Source organism: Aythya marila (genome assembly GCF_965140915.1).
Source record: "Aythya marila genome assembly, chromosome: 3".
Classification (NCBI taxonomy): Eukaryota; Metazoa; Chordata; class Aves; order Anseriformes; family Anatidae; genus Aythya; species Aythya marila.
In genome coordinates, this window is record NC_139044.1 from 43,330,136 (window position 1) to 43,351,154 (window position 21,019).

The 21,019-nt window shown below is 41.8% G+C and overlaps 1 protein-coding gene across 1 annotated transcript; it reads right to left on the bottom strand.

The window, feature by feature from the left end:
• Positions 1-9,710: 9,710 nt before the first annotated feature.
• Positions 9,711-14,796, bottom strand: FAM89A (family with sequence similarity 89 member A). The gene is made up of 2 exons (XM_082758444.1): positions 14,508-14,796; positions 9,711-10,959 (listed from the first exon to the last, which is right to left on the bottom strand). The coding sequence occupies exons 1-2, from the start codon at positions 14,757-14,759 to the stop codon at positions 10,801-10,803; spliced, it is 411 nt and encodes a 136-aa protein (XP_082614570.1). The 5' UTR covers positions 14,760-14,796; the 3' UTR covers positions 9,711-10,800.
• Between the last annotated feature and the right edge of the window lie 6,223 nt (positions 14,797-21,019).

The following is a 21,019-nucleotide window of genomic DNA, read 5'->3' on the forward strand; positions in this document are numbered from 1 at the left end:
TCCCTTATCGTGAATTTTAAGTTATTACAGCTGCTACGTGTGCCAAAATAAAACTGAAATTAGTTAAGAAAATTGGAGGGGTGGGAGCTGGCACCTTAACTGATCTTACTTTCAGCTATCTGAAAGGAGAATTTAGGTATCCTGTTTTATTTGACAGTATGAGACTTTGAGGTAGAAAGCACAGGTATGTCTTTCATAAAAATGTTTTTTTGAAAAACATATTCGTAATTACTAATATCTTTTCAGTAAATGACTCCATTAACATTGCACAAATTTATACAAGAAAGCAAAATGTCAACACAGAAGCACTTGTACTCACCTTGCATTTTCTTCTTAGGACTGCTAATTCCCTGCTTGTAAGCAGCCATGGTTATTACCTTTACAGTGATTTCCTGCCCCACATGCCTGTAGCCCATCTAATGCTGTCATTCCTGCATCACTCCCAAACTTTGATCCCTTCTTTGGTCTCTCACTTCACTTTCAGTGCAAGGGTTTGGTTCTTACCTTCAAAGCCACAGGTGTATCATGTCTTGGCTACAGCAGAGATAGCATCTCTTTCTCTCTGTACAAGTACAGCATTCTTTTGATCAACAGAAATCAAAAGCCAACAATAATGTAATAATAACTAGGAAGAAGAGAGCACACACTGCATAATGAAGTGCCACATACCAGAATCAGGAAAAATGGTTTGGACTTTGCAGGATTGAGAGCAAAAGTAAATATATCAATTTGAGTACACTCCTTATCATCTTTTTCAGCATCAAAGATCTCTGTTTCTCTGAGGACAATTCTTCTTTGCAGTGTGGAAGAGACAGGCGAGTTGCACAGCTAGGAAACCATAACCCATCTCTTACTCATTCTGTCCTGGGAGAGAGCAATATGACAGTAAGACAGTGCTGATCATTGAAGTATTTGTTCAGAAAGGGCAGACAGATAAGTCAAAATCTTTGCTAGGGAAAAACAAATGATTTTTGCTAGGAATGAATGCAATGGTTCCTTACATATACATTTCCTTACATAAGCACATGAAGAGACTAGTTTTAATGAAAACTCAATTCTGTTCAAATTTTGTTTTATACTGCTTCCATTTTAAGGTTTTTTTTTTTTTTTTTTTTTTTTTTTTTTTTTTTTTTTTCCAAAAAAAACTTTCCTACTCAATTGAACTGTGGAATTTATCTAAATCATATGTGCGCACGTATACACAAAGAGAGAAAGGGAAGGTCCATCGATCATCTTCTTACAGCCTGTGCATTTTCTGCCTTAGTATTAAATTGTGTAACTTCTATCTATGCCACCTTGCAGATATGATCTCAGCTGCACCATGTGAAGGTTCTTCATGGAAAGAAAATGCCACCTGGGAGGAAGGCACCTTATCCTCACAACAGTTTGACTATGCAACAATAACAGATTGTATCATTAAGAAAAAAGTCCCTGATAAAGCAGCATGAAAAATGTATATAGATCAGTTCTGCCTTCTCACTGTTACTCATCTGTTTTCATTTTAAAAAAATGCCGTCATGGTGATGCTAATCTAATTCAGCTGCAGGAGCTCTTTGATAGGAAGTTCAGAGAGGTTTTTTAATCCTCTACATTATGTCCTGATAGAGGACAGCAAAACAGGAAGTTCTCATGCACAGATCCTTCCTCTTTCTAAAGGCTGCGTGGAAGATAGCCATCTGCAATTTCATGCCATTATACAGAAAAGTGCTGGCTCCTCTAAACTCCTCGCAACAGCTGTTCCTGAGCACTTGGCTCTTTGTCCTGAGCTGGCAGCTGGCTCTGCCACTGTCAGGGAGGGAAGAGATCTGTTTTCACAGAATCAGATAGGGCTAAAAGTGAACTCAGAGATCATCTGGTCCTTCATCCAGCCATGAGGCTGGACTGGCACTCTGGACAGATGTTTTGGCTGGCAGCCGGAGATCCTGCCTCAGAGGAGCCAAAGTTCAGCTGTCTTTCCTAAATTAAGAGACCTGCTGGATTTTGCTATGTGCAGCAACAGTTTGATGTCCTGTTGTTCTTCAGCTTTTAAACCTGGACTTACTTATTGTGAAGATGGTGGCTTGATCTCTTAGCTATGCAGCATCCTCTATTTTTATTCTCCTGGTTGCATGCTTCAAAAACTCTGCTGCCCCCTGCAACAGCCTTGCTGAGCCAGGTACATTAAAATCCATCAGATTCCTTAGCTGTAGAACTGCAAAGTGTAAAGGACTTTAAATAAGGCAGTCTGTACCTCTTCAAATCTACTACAGACTTCTCATCGGGACTAACACATTGGCTTACACACAGTTAAGTTTAAACAAAAATATGATCGCTGCCTGCAAACTCAAGTATTTAATTCAGAAGGCAATGAAAGAATGGGTGAATTGAGATCTCTGTTATTGAATAATAAATGCATCTGTACAAACACCCATTTAATTTGTAAAATAAGTTGTCATCTGAATTTCTACAGTCAGCACAGTTTTAAACAGACTCTTACAAAGTAGCGTATGCAGTAATAGCGAGATATGCTTGGCTTCTCTAATGCTGATTGACATATTTTGTCTCTCCACACCTGCATTTAAAGGCATAGAAAAGAGTTTTATTCTCTGTGAGAAGTTATATTGAAACACTAGAACAATTCTCCATTTGCAACAGAAACAGAAAGGACTTTCTGAATGACTGGCTAGTGATAAGTGGCACAGGGAAAAAAAGTCCCATTGTATAATCATATAAAGCACTAAAGACAAGACAAATCTATTTACATATGAAAACTCAGACCTCAAGCAAATCCTACAGAAAAGAACATGAGGCAAGATAAAAGAAATGCATAAAACAGATAGGAGAATTCCTTTCCCCCCTAGAGATTACCACAAATTTCTACCTCACTCATTTATCATTAAATTTTAATCCTTTATGCAAGCGCAACGACTGTCCCCAAAATACACTAGAGCTTTGTTCATAAATGTCTTTCCTCCGCTAAAAATGCCCAGAAAGAAAGGTATAAATGATATACTGAATAGGTGCTACATATTCTGTTTCTCTCTGCAGGAATAATATATGGTGTGATTGAATGTATTTATGGAAATCCTTCGCCAACTTGAGCAGTGTGGCTAAGTCAGTCAGAAAAAGCAAGGGTAATTGGAAGATATCAGCAAAGAATCTGCATGATTTGTACAATAATAAAGAGAAGAACAAAGGAATATCAAGACCCTTAGAATATGGATGTGCCGTGTTCAAAACACAGAAAGGTAACAAGTGATAACAGGATTTGGGTATGTTTGTACTATGAGAAATGAATTTTCATCCTAACAATGTACTATTTCTCTCTCAGCTCGTTCTGATAAAATGTCCTTCCCCTATACCAAACAAGTGTTTAAATCTTTAGGTAGTTTACTTTTTGTGCAATGCAACACAGAAAAAAATCATTTTATTCCATGATACGTGTATGAGCAGCCTATGATGGTATTTAGTAGTAATACAAGTGACACATGTGGTCCTGTTTAAGCTTGTACTTCTATAGAGAACGTTGCCTCATTTCTTAGTAATTCACGCCTGTATGCAATGCTTGAACTTTCCAATATCTTAAGCAACCAGAATGAAATTGTAGGCTCTGGGGGCTTTCAGTACAAATAATTGGTGCTACAGTTCCTTCTTAAATTCCGGATTGAGTTAACTGAAGACACCGTAAAGGGTTGAGGTTAGAGGAAAAAATAAATAACAAAATTTACTGTCTGCGTGGTACAGGTGCTTCTGTAAGTGAGGTAATGACCTTACTATGTTGCCCTTTTGTAAATGATTTAAGAGGTTGTGCTGTTTGACGAGTCAGAACAGTTTAAGCAATAGCTACCAGGACGCAGACAGGCACCTTTATTGTTTGTGACAGTGCTTGGTATCCTGAGCCAAAATGAGCTCTCAAACTATTACTCATGTGTCTAGCCAGATAATCACAGGGAAGTTTCTGACCCATGGAAGAAATGCTTGTGATTTCTGAAGGAGAGAGTGTTTGGCGCTGCGAGAACAACTGAAATACTTCTGCTAGCACCAATTTAAGGCAGCGGTTTGGCACCCAGCCAAACTCTACACCCTTACACTTCCAAACAGCAACCTACGGAGTCTGCTCTGGTTGCATCTATAAAATTGTAATAATCCACAACTTGCAGGTGATTTCTCCTCTCACTTTAAATTGAGGAAATCTCAAAAAATTATGTTATCTTAAAGACATTATCTTAATACTGCTGCAGCATCAATGCATTTAAAACCATGGCAAAAGTTCAGTGAAGAGTTGAAGCAGTCACACACCCGTGTATTTCAAAAGGTTTTGTCTCTTTAAATTACATACCAGCCTTATCTGAAAAATGTAAATTCTATTGCTAACAGCACATTCCTCTGAAATCAGATGTGGGCTCGATTACTCAATGTTGGTTGTTTCCACATTCATCTAATGAATTTTCCTGAATAGGAAGGATGAAAGGAAGCCAAAAAAGTCAGAGCAACAGACGTGCAGTGAATATTCATCCCCTCCAAAATAACCCTGTCATTTAAACACAAACAGCCAAATTTACTGCTGGTGATCTGAAGTGAGAACTCCTTTCTTATGAAACCATCACTTTCTTATGAAGTTTAATTGCCCTGCAAGTTGCAGGCGCCAGTCCAGCACAAATCGAGACTCACCTACAGTTCTAATCTATTACATCTGCCCTTAAGCAAACATACATTGTGGGCCATGTCTGCTCTTCCAGACAATCTGATCTGGGGATAACTTATCACTGCATGCAAACCATGTGTACAGATTTCACAGATTCTTTCAACCTCGGAATACCAAAGAAGCCAGCCCTTTGCAACAGACCCTACGCGTTTGCAGAGCTGATTACAGGGTTAGAGTAGCTAGGAAGCCAGTTGGAACAGCTTGTTAGGAAGCTTTACCACTTAGCATAGCACATGGAGCATTAAAACTCACCAAAAAATGTTCAAATTAATGTAAAGATGGCTTTGTAAATAAGACAGAGCTGTAGTTCATACGTATGCATATATATATAAAATAAAATAGTTATTTCTTGAGGTCACGCAGTGTTGTCTAGAGTTAAATTTACAAGATTCAAATAAACCAACAAATATAATGGACAGAAAATATACACATGAGGAGTTGTTTTCTCAGAAAGTGTACGTACTATATGAAAAGGAATATGAACCTGAAACTGCTGTGGTGATGTGTTCTCTGCAGGCAGACGTCAAGAAAACAGGAGTAAATTTTTTCGGAATGGCTCAAAGACACAAAGCTGCACATTGGACAAGAAAACATACCTGTTGGTAGGAATCCCTTTGGCAGGTACACACCTATGAATCCACCCATTTCATACTTGTCACCAGCAGTCAGCTGAATGACAGATCGGGGAAATTAGTTCCCCTTGCCCTCAGAGCAATCTAACTCCTTAAAGACAATTAATGGTTTTAGTTAGACAGCAAGGCAAGTAAAATGCATTCTTTCCAGTTACGCAAATCTATGCATCTGCAACAAATGACTTTGACGTTAGAAATTCATGACAAGCAAGTAGTGCATACCCAGATTTTAAAGTCTTTTGGAAAACAACGAAACATCCCTCAAGCTGCGAGCAGCAGAGCTAGTGAAACACGGGACCTTCAACAACTTGTGTCCTGGGTACTCGGCATCTCCTTCCAAACTGAACTTACCTCTGTCCTCTGAAAGCACTCGTATTCTTCACCACAACACTCACACCTCCCAACACCCCATTTAGTCCAAAAGGCAATATCTGAGTTCTCCCCTAAGCCTCTTCCCCCGTGCAACATACCCAGTTCTCACCCACGCTAACAGACGCGCTGAAGTCTCTCGCCTCCTTCCCACACCACCTACATTTATTTTGCCTGGCAGGCAAAACTAGGGAAGACACAGCAGGCACGGAGGCTGCTGTAGAGCTTTTGCTTTTTGGCTGCTGGTGACCATAAAGAAAGGAAAAGGTGAGTTTTACCTGTGATTCTGGCAGCCGAAGCACCAGCAAGCCTCTCTCCTCTACCAGCTGCTAATTTTTACAGTTTCTAGAAAGAGAGCAACTTTGCAAATTTTATCCAGTCAGATTTAGTTTATTAGCAATAAAAAATAAAATAAAAATGACGTAAAATGCAGGGACAGAGTCATTACATAAGCTGTGTTCCCTGAGGAAGTAGACTAAATGCACAGCAAAGCCTTCAGTAACTAAATAGACACTGAGTGGATTAATTGTTAACTTTTTATAGAGATTCTGGGAGTTTTGCCATTCTCTTTGTTGCATTTAAAAATTTGCAAACCGAATTCTTTACAACGAAATATAAACAATTTTTTAAAAATCAACATATTTTAGAAGACCATCTAAGACAGTTTGGTTAACTATAATTAGGAACTTAAGTATTATTTGCAAAGATAGTAATTTTGGATAATCATTCTTCCCATCTTTTGATTTCATGACTATACTAGATTTTGGATTACTTTTGTATTAAGAACTCAGCTTTAGAAAGCACCTGAAAGATGAGTCCAAGCTATCTGTAAATAGAGAGTGCAACTTTGTTCCGCCTTTATTGGAAAACTTCTGTGAACACTTTATTTTTTTCTTTTTTACAAGTTAATGGAATGATCATCTATGGCAAGTTTTGATGCATTACAAAGTAGCACCTTTGAAAATACTTGGGCTGTTTATTTGAATACCTCTTGTATGTTAGCACAGGTGGCTGGAGATACCATGCAGCTCTTTCAGTTGTGGAAACAAACGATGCTGAGCTGCAGTTCTGATTTCAGGAAGAGATCGTCGCTTCCAATTCCATCCCATCAAAATCAACAGGACTGATGGTGAACCCACCAGGACTTGAAGCTAGACCTAAACGCCCATCCCTTAATGCTGTTAGAGCATCATCCATCTATTTTTGTATGACGCTTGCGTTGCTGAGCAGAGCACACCTTCTGAAAAGATTTTTCTCTCTTTGCAGACTCAGAGCATTTCAAAACAACTAGACTGTGATTTAATTACAACTGGTATGACTCTGCAGTTGTCACAGCAATAAAATGAATGTATGTTGTTCAAAAGCCTTCAAACAGCTAGCACAGACCTAGTAACTCCCTATTTCTAACCACTGTACTCCACTGGTAGGCGTGCTGGAAAACGACTAGTGAAGACTTAACGATGGTAGATTACCAGTGGTGGTTAAGGGATGGTTACAATTACCTTTTTAACCACTTCACTAAGTTTTCCATCTCTGAACAGCAGGAAATTGTCCCCATTTTCTTGAAAGCCCGTCTTTTCCATCTCTTAACGCCGTGTTGACTAAGCTGACTGTGCTGTGTGGGACTGCCAGTGGCATGGTATTCACATGGTACAAAGCCATGTATCTGAACAGTCTGAAACAGAAGAATCTTCCCTGCATTAGCTACTTCTCTTATGTGCTCAGAAACATCTGTGAAGCCTTCCTTTGGCCGAGGTCTCCCATCTGCCCCACAGACCCAGCGCCCTTCCTCTCACCACGATTCCTGCATGCAGCACAGCTTGGTCTGGTGGGAGAGCATGCTCGTATCATGTCACGAGCATGGTGAGACAAACAGACAGCTGTGCTGAAGGAAGGAGACAGAAGAATCGAGAGGTATGTTGTACACTCCATGATTGTGTAGTTGACTAAACATTAACACTCATTCACTTTACTGGAAGGGAGATACCACTGTGAGTCAGTTCTGGACTCCTTCAGTAAGTACTCAGCAACATATAATTCATTTTCCTTGCTTAAACAGAAGCTGTCCCCATTTTACTACTGCAGTGGTATACTAGCTGTGGACTCAGCCCTTTTCTAGAATAAACCAACTGCTAATAAGGCCATAGAGTCTTTACAGAAAACAAATTAAATCAACTGCGTTGGTTCCAGCTTCATTCATACTTCCTGACAAAGGAAGGAAGGAAACTAAAAGGTATTAGAGTCCAGCAATACAGAAAAAGTTTCAAGAGTTTCTTGTGTTATATCCTTAAAAGGTTATATGTAATTTAAAGTGGGATTGCAGAGGGAAAATGGGAAGTGTTATTACCGGTACGTGTTTTGGACTGAGAGCAGCAAGCATTTGTAGTAACACAGCTTATTCTATCATGCACATAACTAAACTCTGACTTGGAGCTGCATGTAACCATTACTCAGTATTTAAGCTGTATTCTCCCACCAAGCATCTGTCTCTCAAATCAATTTCCCTACCTCATGTTGTTATAATGTGGTGAAGAGATGCAGCTCAGCAGCCAAAACACCAGGCAGAGAAATATGACTCCGCAACAATTGTTTACTGACTTAAATTTATTGTTTTCAAAACTTCTCACTAGCTAGCCAGTCTCCACTGTGTTTGAATTTGGCTTCAGAACACAAACCATGACTTCTCTCCCATGCAAGGTAGTCTTAAAAGGAAGAAGGTGCTGAAAACTTAGCAAGTCGGAACAATCCATCCTTTTTCCAGTGTAAATAATGTTGTGGAATAAAGCCTTCAGACTTCTATGCTTCTCTTAATACAGTGAGTATCAGCCAAACATTCCACATTCCCTACCTCACAAGCATGAGGCATTAAAAATAAAATAAATAAAATTTAAAAACATTTATTTACCTTGACAATCTAAAGTTTCATTTATACAAGAAAAAAATACTGTGAATTTCTCTCAAGACCATTCTCAGCAGTGGGACTGCTCATGAATTGCACTGTGTATGGATTTGTAAATCATTTTTAATTCTTGTGGAGACAGATTTCCTATGCTTAATTCAAAGTAAGTAAAACACAAAACAGAAGTAGGAAATTCCCACTCCAAATACAGACAGACAGAACCTTTTCCATTCTAATTTAAAAACAGCTTGCTTCACTGCAGAGGTCATGACTAGTGATAGGCTGTTTTGTTTTTTGTGGGAAGCAGGGAGCAGACAACAACAGTTCAGATTTAAATAATAAATTAAAATGCACACGACATTAAAATGTTATGCTAAGCATCATGCTTTTATTTTTTTTTTTTTTGAAAGAGCAAGAAAATAGCAGTATTTCAACAGACTAGAAAAAGCCTCATATAAATACCAAAAGCACAGCAAATTATATTCAAAACGGATACATTCCTAGGTCAAAGCATGAAGTTGTACGCTTGTGTGTCTGTGTACGCACACACATTTTAAATGTAGCCATTTGGATTATTTGTGTTTGCCTTTTCATTTTAGTTTTGTGAGTGAAGTAATTAGACCAGAATTAACAACAACAAAAAAATCCAACCATTTTCACAGACTAGTTTAAGAGCTTAAGCACATACACAATTACAACACAGTCTTTACTCTTGTGGCCATTAATTTCTACTAAAAGAAGCCAGTTTTAGAGAGAATACACAAAAACTCCACCCTGGAAGTCTCTTTGCTTTTATCACTGCAACATCCTAGCATTTGCTGAAAACTAAGAGAGGAACTACCCCAGAATTTGTCTCCAATTCTTTCTGTAAACTGTATGCATGCCAGACATAAACCATGCAAAAACCCTTTGAGATTAAAGCCCTTAATTATTAGCTTGTGTCAAGATTCAGGCACTGTGATTTACAGCAATCTTTAAAATGAAGGTTAGAAATGAAAAAAATCGCTTTGGGAGCTGATTTTATTTAAAACAGAGTTGGGGGAAGAGCAAAATTGTGGCAACTCATATATTCCAAGCTAATGAAGCATTACAGATACACACTACGAAATTAAAAAAAAAAAAAAACCACAACTGACTGCTTTAGTAAGTTCTGAAAACAAAAATAAGTTATACTTCAAAGAACAAGTTAGTATAAAAAGTTTTAACGTATGCAAAGTATGTGCTCAAAATACTTATTCTGCATTTTTAAAAAGAGCTGTAGTCTACCTTACAGAAACAAAGTTCACCCAGTATAAAATATTGCAATTTGTCCCATTTTGTCATATGAGAGGTTTCCTTATTCTTCATATGATCGAGAACACTTGCACAAGAGTTCACGTTATTTCCAAGCCACACAGTGGCAGACAAACTATGTTTGAGTCGGTGCTTTTACTACCCAGTGTAGCAAAAGCTAAGCAAACCATTTGAGAACAGAGTTTAGCAGGTCAAAGAACTGTGTTTATGCGAGAAATCCAGACAATAGTATAAAAGTTAATGCCAAGTGGCAGTACCAAGAAAGTGAATTAGATCAACAGGAAAAAAAACTGCTGATAGCATTCACTGTCACACGTACAGCTTGTAAGCTCGGTATAAGGAAAAGTCAAAATTAGCTTAAGAAGAAAAAAATTAAACTGTGTAAACAATCCACCCAGTACAAAACTGGATGCAGCTGATAAGAGCAGAACTAGCTTAACAGAGCTGAGGATGTGAGTGCATCCAGATACCTGTTCAAAATGCATTTATCAATACTGTTGACAAAAAAAAAAAAGAAATAAATCACAGCTATTTACACCACAGCGGAGGCTTCCCTCCCCCCCCTTAAGGAGTTATTACAACTCAGGAAGTCACTGCTGTCTTCTATGGTCAAAATTCCAGTTATAAGCTACCGATATTCGTAAGTTGAAAACACCCACCTTGCAAATTAAACTGAAAACTCTTGTCAAACATGCTTGAGAACTCTTCAAAAGTTATAGTACAGCACTTTGCTCAAGTGGTATTTGCATGAGTAACTTGTACTGACAGCCTGTTAAAATAAGTGAATTTAACACCAGTTGGGGTAGCTGGGTGTTCCTCCTCAGGAAGAGAGATCCGTAGAGATTCCAGTCATTCTTCGTGATGTGTAGTACAGGGAGAGAAGGACAAAGGAACCTAGGCCAGCCTGGAGATTAGTCTTCTTTCTAGAAGTATTCCTCCTCTTCATCAAAAAAGCCATTTTCCATAGCATACGTGCAGTCTGCGTTAGAGTCAGCTTGGCAGGCACCTTTGTATTCTTGAATGGACTCATAGAGGGAGTAGAGCTGACACAGTAACGACATATCTAGCTGCCGAAGGCCAACCTGATGGGAGAGGAGCAGGAGAGAAAAAAAAAAAAAACAAAAAAACAACCAAAAAAACACCATTATTACAAGTTCAATTTCATTGGCAGCATAATGCTTTTACTGCAACAATGCCAAAGACACACTTTTCCAGTACCACCACATCACATACAGACGTATCTTTCATACGTCTGTCTGCTTTTGTTTAAAACTGCCTGGATAAAGATTTGCAAATGCAGCTCTGACGGGTGTCCCACTTCATGGTGAGGTCTCTCTCTACTCAGTTTTCTTTTCTATACCGACATACACAGGCAGCTGACGTGTTTGCCTCGACAAGGCTCACTGTCTAACACAATACAGCACGCCACTTGAAGGCAGCAACACTAAAGCTGAATCAGATAAAAACACTCGGCAGGTTTGCAAGCAGTGACGTGTGTCTTTGTGTGCCACTCAAGAGTCCTTTTGGTACTCCCAGAGTTTGACGTACACGGGCTTGCTTTGTAATGAAGACCCTAATATTTTGTGTCCCCCAGATTTCTAAAATATCAGCTCCAGGTCTAATTAAAGACTTGGAGCAACAGCAAAGGAAGTTACCTTGTGGTCTGCATCTGTATTTCAGGCATAAATGTGTACATTACACTGAAAAGTAAAATAAAGCTAGTCATTTAACTTGAAGTAGTTTCCCTCTGTGGCAGCAGAACAGAGAGTTCCTTTGACATTTTCACCTACGCAGGCGAGATCAAATTAAGTGTAGGTTCCCTCTTGCAGTAAATTTAAACCTCTACCCAAAATAACGTTTTTCAAGAAGCAGCTGTTATGCCTAAATTTTAGAATAGGAAGTGTTAAGCTAACAGGCTATACCAAGACACATTTTCATAAAGTTTTGCATGGTTTTTTTTGCTATAATTTGTATTTGAAGATGAGGAAAAAACGTAGTCTTTACTGCAGCCTCGCAGCCAGGTTGTGCGTTACACAGAATGAGAATTCTTCTCCAAAACCTTTCCTTACGTGTTTAAATTCTAAGAAATACATCCAGCACATGAGAAAACCACAAGGGGTTAATATGAAGATCTTTCTCTGGCATTCCTCAGGTCCCTACCAGCCTGAATTATCCTACGAGCTCCTTTTTCTAAAGGTGGTAAGAGGGAAAACAAGCATCACACACAATGCCACTCCAACTTAGATAGGATACAGTGTCTTTCAGAGCCAATGTGCATTACCTGCTCAGGCCAGGAAGCCCAGACATCATGTCTCCTACAGACCAGACCATTAATGCTTTCATGCCTTTTAGGCCAAGACTTGGAGCAAGCTCAGGAATGTTATGCTAGTGGCCAGCAGATTACAGATGTGCCTTTCAATACCCTCAGACCAACACTGCTATTCTTCCCCATCTCCATTTTTTTTTTAATTTATTTATAGAACACTACTGCCTGCTTTCTCTCTCCTCGTTTAAGCAAACAGTCTGCAGTAAGCAAAGAAACAAAATTCACTTAGTGGTGTCTTCTGAGTCTTCCTGTATTCTGCAAGAGGAAAACAGCACCTGGGCAAATCCCCTTTGGCAGAAATTTGTAAAAAAACAAAACAAAATAATACAAAACAAGAAAGACTACACAAGGGAAAACGAAAAGGAGGTATTTGTACCATATCCAGGCCCCTCCATCTATTCAAGTCCTACTGAGGTAATTTCTTCAGAGGTGTTAAGCTAATGAATGTTTACCTGCCCAAGAATAAAGTCTGAACGTCAGCCTTTATGGCTGGCAGTTAAAGGGGTTTGGCTTGCCCCATCTAAACAAACTGCTCACCTCAGGTAAGAAAGAACTCTGTGAAGCTGGGCTTAAAACTATTACTTGTAAACATCCGAAAGATTAAGCAAGCTTGCATCAGCGCTGAGGGCCAAGGCTGTGGTGAGGAATTTTTCAAAGAGGGATTAGGAATAAAGGGAATGGGTCGAGCAAGGAAATTCAACCTGGAGACAGAAGAGAGATTCCAGATGCAAGATCTTTGTCTCCGAAGGAATGCACGAGAATTTCCTTCTTGGTGAAGCACTCCAGTGAAGAACAATTAATTCTACACCTAACTCTAATCTCAGAGCTAGACATTGCTCAGCAGAATTAATTTAGCAGGCCTTAACACCCATAGCTGTCACCAGCATCAAGCACTCAAACACGAACAGTAGATCTGCTGAAAAAGAAACACAGCGTCTAGCGCTTCACAACTTTCAGGTACAATCTTGAAGGTAGCAAAAGCCCAAAGAAACGTCTGGGCTTACTAGCACAAGCATGAAGTTTTCAATCCCAGTCAGGCTGACTCTGACTCAGGTTTCCTCACAGCACCTACCGGGCAACCCACTGCACACTCCCCTGCTGTCGACTCTTTTCCTCATGATCCAGTCCCCCCGCAAAGCATCTAAATCTAACACCTTCCCGTCTTAAAAAACCCACACAGAGGATCTTGCAGGGGAAGATGCTGCTATGCATAGCTTCTCCATTTGGTGCTGAATTTTTGGGGTAAGCTCATTACCCAGTTGTAATGCTATCTTTGACTGGTGTGAGGAAGAGCGTTCAACATAAATAATAACGTGCTGTTACCCGCTTGATGAAAGACGGGCTATTAGGATGCGAGTCTCTCTCTAATTTGTACGGGCCACAAAAAAGCACACCTGGAACTGCAGAGACTGTTGCTTGAACGCCTTTGATGTGTTTGGAGGCAAAGTGTTTTTTTTCTTCAGAAGGGTTTTATCCAGTTATCATCAAGGATAACTGAGTATCAAAGGGGAATGCGGGTGTCAAATGACTTTAACCAGCATCTCGTTTGATTTTCCATTAGGAAAAATAAATTAGACTTTTTATAAGAGCTACCTTTGCTTTTTCAGGAAGGATTACGATGAGTAGGATCATATTTTTGTGTTCCTTTATTAGACTATAGGGAAAAAAACAAACTGGGGTGGACGGCCACTTGTGCTGCCTGTGCTCCAGCACAATTTTAGGGCTGTCTCAAACTTTATCTGAATTACTTGTTGGCGGCAGACTAAGGCTGCACATCCTTCTGAAGCTACACAAAGGTTTCTCAACAGTATCTCGCGTTCAAAGCATGTTTTTTTTGGCATGGTTAGGAATAAAAAGGCCTTGGAAAGGGCAGATTTTAGCCGTCCCGTGCCTTGTTTGGGAGCGCAGGGCGCGTACCGCCCGTCGCTTGTTAGTCACTGCAGCCGCACCTGGCACAAGCCACCCCAACCCGCCTTTAATCGCTGGTTCAGGAGGAGCTCTGCCTCTCTCACGGCTCTACGGACCCAACACAAAGCCCGAAGAAGAGCCCTGCCGGGGCTTGCTGCCCCTGGACGGGGCGGGACGGGCGCTAACCCCCAATAGCGCTGGGGGGGGCGCCCCGCTCCCATGGCCGCCGCCGCGCACCCCGCAGCCGGGCACCCTCGGGAGGGGGCACAAAGCCTCTCCCCGGGCTCAGCGAAGGGGACAAAGCCCCGGAGGCCGAGCCCCGGCCCAGACAGGCCTCGGCCTCCCGGAGGCCGCGACGCGGCTCCCCCCCGCCCCCCTGCCCCCGCCGCCCCTCACCATCTCCTTGCGGAGCAGGGCCAGCGCCGCGTCCAGGTTGGGAGGCTTGGGGGGCCGCGGCGAGCCCCGGCCGCCGCCGCTCAGCTCGTCCTGGATGCGGGACTTCTGCGCGTACAGCCGCTCCAGGTCCCGCCAGCGCCCGCCCTGGCCGCCGCCGCCGGAGGAGGAGGAGTTGAGCAGCCCGCTCAGGCTCTTGGGCAGCGGCGGCAGCCCCGAGCCGCCGCCGGGACCCGGCAGCCCCGGCCCGCTCATGCTGCGGCGGCGGCCAGCGGCGAGCGGCGACGGGAAGGGCCGGCCCGGCTCCGCGCCGGGGAGGCACCGCCCGCTGCCCGCCCCGCCTACTGGGCCGGGCTGTACTGAGCCGTACCGGGCCGTGCTGTGTTGTACCGAGCCCCGCCGGGCTGTACCGAGCCCCGCCGAGCTGTACCGGGCCGTGCCGTGCTGGCGGCGCCGCCTGCAGCGCGCAGCAGGTGCCTCCCGTAGCGCTGCCCGCGGCAATTAGCGCCGCCGCCTCGTTAGCGCAGGCCCCGGGCGGTGGGGGCAGCGCTGGGGTCGGGCAGCTCTCGGCCAGACCTTTGTGGTTTTCCTCCCCCCCCGTCTGTCCCTATCTGTCCGTGCATACCCCTGAGGGGCCCCCCTCCGGAGGCTGCTGAGCACTCGTGGCAGTTTGGGGTCGGCAGCCTAACCTGCGCGCAATGGCAAGGCAAGAGGGGTTTTGAAAGCTAAATATTGAGCAGTAAAAAGCTTCCTGACTTCATATTGAATAATTAAACGCTTCTTGACTTTATACAGAGCAGATGCTTCCGTATTGTATATACCCCACCTTATCTCTGACAGCCTCCCTACCTGCCAGAAGGACCTTTGCCTTTGTGCAACAGCTGGAGACCAAAAAACCAAACCCAAAGCAGTTTGGTAAAGGTGGAGCTCTGGGAGCACACCGCCATGGCCCGGCCAGACTACTAGGAGCAGATGGTTAGAGGTGTAGTCCTGTTGCCACAACCTCGCTTTGTTTGTGCAATATTTTGTTAAAAAAAAACCCTACCACATACAGGGATTTTTAATATCTGTATTATGGAGTTGCAGCGGAGTTAAGCCTCCACACCGTTTTGTGTTTTGTTCGCAGATTCATGTGGCTTTTTCCTGATTTCATTCTCATCAACCCCCCTGACAATTGTTTTAAACTGGTTTACAATGGAGGAATCTTTTTCCAATCCTTATTTGTATTTATGTGCTACTTCGGGGATTGGTTTTTAAGATGATCTGCTCTTCATTTTAATGCTTTGTACATTAGAGTCAAGAGGATTTTTATTTTCCATTTGTCATGTTGTGACTTCTGCCCCAGCTGATTGTGAAAAATGAAATAGTGCTGTTAGCATTTATAACACTGAACGCGTTTCAGACCATTCCTGTTGTAGATTAAAAGCATTAAGAAAGCCCTTGTCCTTGCAGGCTAAATGTGTCTGACAGCAAAAATATTGATTCAGTTTGCTGACAATGTAGGCACATTATTATCTTCCTGCTTTCTATAAGCAAATATAGCTTATTTATTTGCTTTCCTTCCAATCCCTTCATCCTTTTTTTTTTTTTTTTTTTTTTTTTTTTTTCCAGATGACAGCAATTTGGAAAAGCTCATGAATATTCTTATTTTATCTAGACCGGCTTATCATAATTATTTTTTTCAGCTTGCCTGATCCCATTAGATTATAAGTGCATTTTTTTCACACTCAGGGCCTTTAGGCACCTTATTGCCATATCATTACTATTAACAATCTTTATGCTGGCTTGCTGTTTAACTTTGTCAACCGAAAAGTCAAAAAATTTACTTTCTGGGTTCTCATCTCTCGGATGGCAACCTTACCTAGCCTTTGTTCATATTACACAAGGACATGAAGCTGTTAGAGAGTGCCCAAAGAAGGGCTGCAAAGATGGTGAAGGACCTAGAGGGGACGATGCCTGAGGAGCCCCTGAGGTCCCTTGGTTTGCTCAGCCCCGAGCAGAGCAGGCTGAGGGGAGGCCTCATGGCGGCTGCAGCTCCCTCACGAGGGGAGCGGAGGGGCAGGCGCTGAGCTCTGCTCTCTGGGGACAGCGACAGGACCCGAGGGGACGGCATGGAGCTGGGACAGGGGAGGGTCAGGCTGGGGGTTCGGGAAAGGGTCTGCACCCAGAGGGGGTGGTCGGCACTGGGACAGGTCCCCAGGGCAGTGGTCATGGCACCGAGCCTGAAGGAGTTCAAGGAGTGTCTGGACAATGCTCTCAGACGTATGGGTTGATTTTTGGGTGGTCCTGTGTGGAGGCAGGAGTTGGACTCAGTGATCCTTGTGGGTCCCTTCCAGTTTGGGATATTCTGTGATTCTAAATTCTTAGCTAGCCTTTAAAATCTAAACCAACTTCTTTATTTAGTCTGACCTAGTTATAACATGGTGACAATGGAAGCTGGAGTCTTTCACAGTTGTCTGTTGTGCTTTTGTGGAACATGCTTTCTTTAGCTGTATAAATCTCTTAGTCTGTGCTATTTCCTAGGACCAAGATGCAGAAATGTTACTCACAAGTGTCCTTTGTTAAGGATACAACCTTAAAAAAGAAAACACATTAAAAATACATCATGTAGTTTGTGTCATAAAGAACTAGGAAGTGTCCGAATAGAGGCCATTTCCTCATGCAAATGCATTATGGTATATCTTTAATTTTATATTCTTATGTGATTTTTTTTTTTCCTTTCCTCATTCATTATGAGAATAGACGATACTCGTGTATCATTTATACCTCATTTCTAATACTCTTCTTTCTGGATGTGGTGATATATATTCACTATAGAGCACGTTGGATTGATAAATTATGAGGGTTTCCTGCAGCCTTTCCTATAATGCTCTCCCCTGTAATAACTGACTTATCTACAAACGCTGATGAATTCTTCTTTATGACACCCCTGTGATAGCAGATGGTATTATTATTTGTTCTGTGGATAGGGAACCAGGACACAGAGCTAAAGGTAGGTCACGGTAAAACATGTTTACTAATTTTAAGTGCCTATTTTGTGATTCTTAGGGATGATTTTCCTTAGAACATAAAGCTTTTTGCAGCAGTTCAACGTGTATTGTAGCAACCCCAAAATGTCTTTATGGCACCTTTAATTGAATGTTATCCCACCCTTCTGACAGAATGACGTGAGCCTCAACTTTAAGCTACCCTGTGCAGGGCAGCACCTTTGCTCTAAGCCTTTGCAGTGATGTGGCTAAGGTCACATTTTGTCCACTGTGCTGCAGGGGTATCTTAAACTTGCCAAACAAGATGCACCAGAGCTCATCTGTCACTGCCATTGGCATTTTTAAGTCCTGTTTGTTTGCAAGATGTCTCTCATTGGGTCAACTTGCAGCCATGACTGCTTGTAAATGACAGGTCAGGATCCAGATATCACGAACTAGGCGTATGGAAGACAAATTAATAATTAGTGACGCGTGGTTTACTCTCCCATTTCCTCCTGCAGTCAGAATGCCTTGAATATACTCTATTTCTCATGAGGCCTCTGGTTTTCATCACTGATGTGGAGGAACAGAGATCAGATGATGCTGTTCTGTGATGCTCTGGGAATGCTACAGATTTTGGTCCTTTGGCTAAGAGAATGTAGAAGTTGCTGGGCATAATTCACACATGATACACAACTCCACATAGTGGCATAGCCAAGCAGAAATTAGATTTTCAGCCAAAGATTGTTCAATTCTTAGGTGTCATAAAACCACATCAAAAAGTGTTTTTAAATAAAACTGTAAAGAGTCCCAATTTTGATACTTGTTGCTGTTTTTTTGTCCCATGTTGCTGTTTTTTTCACCAGTTCCTGCCCTTGCAAGAACCCTGTCCGAACCAATGACTGCTAGCTATGATCTCTGACCCCTTAGTTCCTACACCCGCCTTTTGCTTTTGTCCCTCTTTCAACAGCTGCCACACATGCACTCTTGCTGCTGCCTTCCTCAGCTGTTCTTTAATATGTAACTCTGCCCTTTATTCTTCTGTAGAAAAGTCAGACTGCTAGCTCTTCCTTTTTTTATAGAGAACTAGAAAAGCAAACTTTTGACAGCAGGAGGATATATATATATAGGGATATATAAATATAGGGACTGGTATGTAGAGGTTTGTGAGTGTAGATGAGTAACAATTTCTCCACTGAAAGCATCTGCCAGCCAGCAATAATACGCACGTAGGTCCATTTCTCCTTTTTGTTCACAAATAGCAGCTACTCCAACCAGAGCTCTGTCCTCTCTCTCTCTCCTTTTCACAATGAGGATGATAGGGATTTTTGAAATAATTTATGCCCAGCAGAAAGCAGTAAGAAGCAGTATGAAAATCCAAAGGCTGGGTGCATATGGCAAATAGCCAGTTAAATTTCTGTAATCACTACAGGTCTAATTCCTCTCTCAAACTGTTTTGCTTTTCTTTCTTTGTTTCACATTTTAATCTGTTAGCAAATGCTACTGGTTTGTGTTGTGGAGAGAAGAGACACAATCGAAGTCCGTACTTCCATATCAGAAATTCTGGCTTAGGATTATAGAAGGATCATACTCAGGATAAACATTGACTTGACCTGATAGTAAAATTGATGGGAGTTAAGATAACCGACCATTTATTTTCCTGATGATGCCAAAATCTGGCTTGTTCATGTCTCTGTTTAACCTTAGATCAAACTATAAATCTTCTCCATAGGACATCACTGTGCTCTGCAACACCAGTTTTAAAATCTCCTGTGTCCTCTCACTTCATTAAATCAGATGTAACAGTATCAGTCTATTCGTCCTACCTCTCCAGTCTCATGGATTCTTCCCCATTATGTTAGCTAGCAGAAAAGAGAGTTGTCATTTAGACCCCACCAAAATCATATTGCTGCAACACCCTCCTCTTCAGAACGAAGCTTCTTTCTGTTGTAATTAACAAAGAAAGTCATTTTAGGATTTCATATCAGCTGGTAAAAGCAAATCCACCAAAATGAAATGAGAAACAATACTATGTTGTAGGAATTAATCATTCCAGTATTATGTAGAAATTCATAGGCATAAAAGAACACGACAGAGTTTTGTGAGATAATTATGCAATAGACGAGCCTCATGCCCGCAGCCCTCAACGGCATTGAACATCTTCCCTTAGTCTCCTTCTGCATCAAAAATACAAAAGGAACTAAGGACTTCAAAGGGCCTTTTGATTTTTTTCCCCCATGCTTCCTAAGAGCTCGGTATAGTTCTGATAAGCTTTGGGCTGAATCATTTGCCTCTCCAAAATGATGGCTTGAGCGGGCCTTTATTACTGCTGCTCCAGCGTTGGGTTCAGTTTGTTAGCCTCCCAACAACAGGTTGCTTGCTCCTGACTTCCAGTAACAGCTTTCCAGAATCTGATTACTGAAAGTAGATAGCCAGGGGATCAGAGCTACAGGCTTTGAGGGTATTTGTCTTATTATCCCAGTGACACTGAGCAGACTCTTTCCTTCAGTGAGACCTGCATCGGGGTCAAACCCTGAGGATGCTGCCTAAGCCGTGCCGAGGTCATTTGAGGTAAAAATGACGGGAGGTCTAAATCTGCAGGCAAAATTGCAGGGCAGAAATGAAGTGCTGCTGAAAAGGGATGCCTGCTGATGTGCACAAGTAGTAAGAATGATTTGTGCTTACGGATTGCAGAATATTGCAGATTCTCTAGCAGTTTGATATCTGCCTTGCAGTATTTTTGAGTGGGGAGCCGTAGTCAATCACTTCTAAAAAGAATTATTTCTCTGCAAGGCGTTCAGTTGTAACCGAACATGGAAGTTTCTGTATATTACCATGTTCAACTAATGTTAATAAACATAATTTCTTGCTTCTTTCTTCTGCATTCTCCCTTAATAAATCTACAGGTGACATTTTTTTCCAGGTTGAATGCAAAAATCTGTGAGATAACATATTTCCGTGAGATGGATGCAGGTTACACTGCTCAGAAGATAAACACTCTTCAGCCGTGTATAGCTATAATGTTTGCTCTTAAGGAGGGGTAATTTTATACTCAGACATACCTGTGTTCCTGAAAAACGACCTTCCTCTTCCACCAGTGCAAGCAGACAGACAAGTGCTGAATAATTAAAGGCAAAACTGAGGCCATAAAAAAAAATACATATCCTTCAGTTGAGCCAGGCTAAATTCCATTAGCACCTAGCACCTCCCGCCTGTGCTGGAGTACTGCCTGGTGGTGAAAACAGCCTGCACGTCTGTGCAAGCTCTCGGAAGGGGAGAGTGATGAGCAGATGTCAGTGGTTGCTCTACCTCCCAGCAGCTCAAGTTGCACAGGGTTCATGAGGTCAAAGTGCACGCCTGAGAACAAAATCTGGTTGCTGAATCGCGGCTGCGACAAAGCCTGCGGTCAGGTATCCTTCCATATACCCAGATCTCTTTGTCTATTACTGAGATAGGTCAAGGACAGTAATTTAACAGTGCATAACATTATTTCTAAATAGTTTAGAGGAGAAAAGTACTCTTTGTAATTGAAAGTTCATTTAGGTAGAT